This window comes from Montipora capricornis, chromosome 1, assembly GCF_036669925.1.
Source record: "Montipora capricornis isolate CH-2021 chromosome 1, ASM3666992v2, whole genome shotgun sequence".
Taxonomy (NCBI): Eukaryota; Metazoa; Cnidaria; class Anthozoa; order Scleractinia; family Acroporidae; genus Montipora; species Montipora capricornis.
This window is the reverse complement of record NC_090883.1, coordinates 28,142,171-28,147,170: the sequence shown is the minus strand read 5'-3', so window position 1 is coordinate 28,147,170 and position 5,000 is coordinate 28,142,171. Positions and strand designations below refer to the sequence as shown.

Below are 5,000 nucleotides of genomic sequence, written 5' to 3'. Positions count from 1 at the left end.
TTGGTAATACGAAACAGCTTTCCTTGATCTGAACCATTTTCAGATATCAGATCAGTATAATATGCAGTGCGTTCTTTGTGCATTATGTTGGTGACGCGGTTTCGAGCTACCTTGAAGGCACGCAAGTCATCCTGGGATTTTGAGGATCGCCATTTCTTTTCAGCTTTCCTCTTTGCTTTTATAGAAGACTTTATGTCGCTGTTGAACCATGGTACTCGCCTTCTGCACACTAAGGTCTTCTAAGGTCTTTGTCTTTAAAGGTGCATGCTTGTCGAGTATGGAGGATAGAGATGAATCATAACCAGACACCATATCATCTAGGCTTGGATAGATCTTGTTACATAGTTCTGACGATCTGAGATCTTCACGAAAGCGATCCAAGTCAATAGATTTGATCTTACGATAAGTGATCTCCTTCACCACTCGACAGGGTTTTGATGCATTGAGTCGACATAGAATTGACGCATGATCTGATAGGTAGCAATCAACCTCTGGTGAACCAGCAACAATAGTATCATGTTCACGAGTGATAAGAAGATCCAGGGTGTGGCCACTCATATGTGTTGGACCAGTTACATGTTGTTTAAGACCCATAGAATCTAAGAGTTCTTGGAACAATTTGGCATTGGGGTCATCATCAATATCGACATGAAAATTAAAATCACCAGTCAGCAATAGAGATTCAGGTGTCAAAATGATAGATTCCAAGTAAGAACTGAATTCCTTAATATTTGGCCTCCAATAAAGGATATTTAAAATGAAAACAAAACCGAAATAGTACCGGTAATTATAATCATAAAAGTAGTAAGAAATTATTATATAATTACAATCAAGTTCATTTAAAAAGAATTTAAAACTTACACCCCCGCCACTTGGGGGATTATAAGAAAGGGTTTTGTTATTGTCAAAGTCTAAAAGCCTTCTTTAAAAGTGTGAAGTGAGTCGGCACTTTTTGTGCTCATTGGCAGTTTCTTCCAGAAATGGATAGACCTACATGTACATGTATAATAAAACAAACATTTTAAATAATTTGTTTAGCATGTGGTACTTGATAATTACTTTAGTTCACATGAATTGCGCGTTCTCTGTTGACATACAGTTTGACAAAAAAATGTCTTGGTGGCCCAGATCAACATTACCTGCTCCAGCTTTATTGATAAGTACCAAATCTTTCATTTCCCTTCTATATTCTATTGGTAACAGAGAAAGTTAAAGCAGCTGATCCCTGTAGGACATATCACTTGGATAATTCAGAATAAACTTTGTGGCCCTCCACTTTACATTTTCTAGCAATAGTTTGTCCTTTGACATGTGTAGGGTAAGTTTGTCAAGAGTATTTTTCTGGTGAGTTCAATAGAAAATGTGTTATATAGACAGTAAGGAGTTGAAGTCACTATTACAAAAACAGCGATGGGAATGACACAAAGCAATAGGGCTTGTGTACGTGATCAGGGGTCATGTTTTTTAACCGAAACAAAATAAGTTGTTTGCATAAACGGTAAGTATAAAATGCAGACTGAGGCCTGGGCCGAGGCCTATTTTGCACCTAGTCTGCGTTTTATACTGACCGTTTGCATAAAAATTGAGTTCAATTCCCAGTACATCAGTTTGGGATACTATCATGGCCGCTGGGACATCAAGTGTTTATAGAGTATTTTCGGGTGACTTCATGGCAGCCATGTTGGTGGAGTAAAAGAAAGAAATGTCCTGTAATCCAAGTAAATGCAAGGAGCTAGTTATTTGTAAGAAGGGTGTAGATGAGGGTTCTTTTGAGCCTGTGGCGGGCATACCTAAGTGTGACCAATTAACCAATTTAGGGATAACTTTTGAAACGAATTGTCGGTTTAGTTCACATGTAAAAATCAAATTGATTAAGGCCAATAAGTGCTTGCATGTTTTAAGATGTCTGAGAGAAGAAGGCTACAATCAACAAGAGCTCCATCACCTTTTTATCAGTCTAGACTAAGTACTACCTAATCTTACCTATTGCTTATCAGTTTCAGAGGCCGAACTAACGACAGTACAGGCATTTTTGGATAGATGTTTTAAGCGAAAATTCACTTTGGACACTCTAGACATTCGCGAGTTAATGAAAACACAAGACCATAGAATTTTTAAGAACGTATTATCTGATTGTAATCATCCTTTATATAATCTATTACGTGAAATCAAAGACACTAATTATAACTTGAGAAGAAACACAGTAGTGAAACCTCTAGTACGGACTACCCGCTTCATGAATGTATATTCGAATAGACTTATTTTTAGATATTAATTTATATTGTAACATAAGATATGTGTTTTTACCTTTTGATCGAATAAAGACTCATTATTATTATTATTATTATTATCATTATTATTATGAAACGGCGGCCATGTTGGAGGATGGAAAAATTCGTTTAGCAATTGAACTCCACTTTCTCGCAAATTCTTCCTTTTGCTTCAGTAAACCAATATGGTTGCCCATAAATTATATTATCTTTATGCTAATTAGACTCACCAGCCTCAGTTTAAAGCAAAAATTCTTTTCGATTTTTTACATGCTAACGAGGCTGCTGAGGACAATTAGCATAAAGAGAAAAGAATAAGTTTGTGTTTAGCAGTAATCTCTTGGCATCCGTCTATTCTTCCCTCCACCATCTTCTCCTGAAATGATTAGTCTTCTTAGACTTGTTCATCTTCTTTCCCTTAACTGTTCACCCACTCCTACCAAAAATACCGATACTTCTATAAACGAATAATTACTGGGAAAATGCTAATGGAATTTGTTTACCCACGGAACACCTTAAGCGCGCTTAGGAGATCGTTCAACATGTGTCCGTGCATGCTGGATCAAATTTGGAATTTGGCAGTGTCGGTTTTTCCGGAGAGGGGAAAACCAGAGTATAGTGAACACCCGCATATAAGAACACTTTTTTAAGGTTTAAGGCTGATCGTTTTCTTATTTGAAGGGTACTTAGTGAGAAATCAGCCTGAAAGTGTTCTTAAAATTGGTTTCAGAAATACTTCAAATATATATTACTAGAGGTTTAATTAACATTCAATGCGGTTTTGTAATAGTTTCATAGTTTGTAACGGTCCTGAATACCATAGTACTTCGATATAAGTTACTGTACTGTATTGTTTTCTTATCCTAATACCCTTTTCCTTTGTATTAAGAACAAGTTTTATTTATCGGGCTGAATTTGTTCTTATTTATATGGTGCTTTATTGGTCAAATTTCAGCCTGATGTGCTTAATCCACTTGTTCTTATATGCGGGTGTTTACTGTACCCGGAGAAAAACCTCTCGGAGAAATGAGAGAACTAACAACAAACTCAACCCATATATGGGGCCGGGACCGGGAATCGAACCCGGCACAGATTGGTGAGAGGCGAGTGCTCTCACCACTGCGCCACCCCTGCTCTAACTTCTATAATTAACACATACCTTCGTTACGTACGTATTGTTAACACGGTACCATACATTCCTATGTTTACAATATCATACCAAATCAACACTTAAGAGACAATCAGCTAACAGGCATAACTTACAATACGTGATACTGCAACGACGATAAACACTACATCATTAACACTAAAAGGTAACAAAATACAAAAAACGGAACAAACTAAGTCTAATTACAAAGATAAAGAATGGAAAATTCCGTCACAGTTCAGTTGTTTAAAACACGATTGAGTTAATCCTGGGTTATTGTGAGCTTTGATTCCAGTTTCTATACAACTTGTTAAAGGTTTTTTTTTTCAACGTATTGTTTTGTGGCGGTCTCGCTGCTGCCGTCGTCGTTGCACAGGCACCCTATTTTAGTGTCAAGTTTGCTATACTGATGATTTTGCCACTGAAAGTGAGTCTGTATTGTTTCAGGGCGTCGACGTGAGAAATCTCAGAGCGGCACACAATTAATAGATGAGCAAGGCAATCTCTCAGAGAAGTTGAAAGTGATGAAAATGTCGGCAGCAACAACTATGGAAAGTAATCTTGAGGTGTCCAAGGCAGTTGATCTATCAAGACAACAAAAGGATGTTGACTGGGTTGCTGGGTTGGCCGATTATTCGCCTGTGTCGGAAGGTGACAAGACAAAACAACTGTCAGAAGAGGATTTTACCCAGAGTCGGGGAAATATTCCCACAACGGCTACCCGACCCTTGGGTCTTTCAGAGAAAATGCAAATCTTGGTCGACCCTTTTATTGGTGAAACATTCTATTTAGAAGTCGGACCAAGTGATTCTGTTGAGAAAGTGAAGACGAAAATTTTGGAGAAAAAAGGGATACCACCAGATCAGCAGGTACTCGAGTTTAAAGGTGAGCTACTGAAAGATGAGCGCACTTTAAGTGACTACAAAATTGACAAGGAATCCACTCCGTATTTGGAGTTTCGATGCCATGGTGAATACTCTGTCTTTGTCAGAACGCTTACTGGTTCAACTATAAGTCTTGGCGTTAAGGCAAGCGATTCTGTTGAGAGCTTGAAGAGGAAAATTATGGTCGAAGAAGGTGTACCAGTACAAAAACAAAGACTTATCTATTCTGGAAGACAACTGGAAGATGGCTGCACTCTAACCGACTGCAGGATTACGCACGAATGCACAGTGCATTTGACGTCGCGACTCCTTGGAGGCGGCGAATACATGGAAATTTTCGCAAAGTTGCTAAATGGAAAGCTGTTAAGGTTAGGAGTGGCACCCGATGATCTGATCGAGAACGTGAAGGAGAAGATTCAGGACGAGGTAGGCATCTCCCCTGATGAACAGGAGCTTTTTTGTGACGGCAGGAAGCTCAAAAATGGTCGCACTTTGCGTCACTACAATATTCAGGACGACTTTACTTTAACAGTTGTTTCCGAGTCAGTCATGGAAATTTATGTAAAATTTCCATCAACTGGAGAGACGATAACGTTAGCAATCAAATCAAGCGATGACATAAGGGATCTGAAGAAAAAAATTCAAGCCCAACAAGGAATTGTGGCTAAGAAACAGATTCTCATGTTTAATAGCGAGGAA

General features: G+C 38.4%; 2 protein-coding genes across 2 annotated transcripts in view; both read left to right on the top strand.

Annotated features, from left to right (window-relative positions):
* LOC138037657 (uncharacterized) overlaps positions 1–5,000 on the top strand; it is a 43,853-nt gene that overhangs the window by 37,522 nt on the left and 1,331 nt on the right. Inside the window, exon 24 of the mRNA XM_068883561.1 lies at positions 3,865–5,000. This exon is cut by the window's right edge and continues 1,331 nt beyond it. The gene's annotated coding sequence lies outside the window, so the exon portion shown is untranslated. The remainder of the gene's footprint in view (positions 1–3,864) is intronic.
* LOC138013899 (polyubiquitin-B-like) overlaps positions 3,948–5,000 on the top strand; it is a 1,158-nt gene continuing 105 nt past the window's right edge. The window contains exon 1 of the mRNA XM_068860941.1: positions 3,948–5,000. This exon is cut by the window's right edge and continues 105 nt beyond it. Within this exon, the coding sequence (XP_068717042.1) occupies positions 3,948–5,000 (1,053 nt within the window).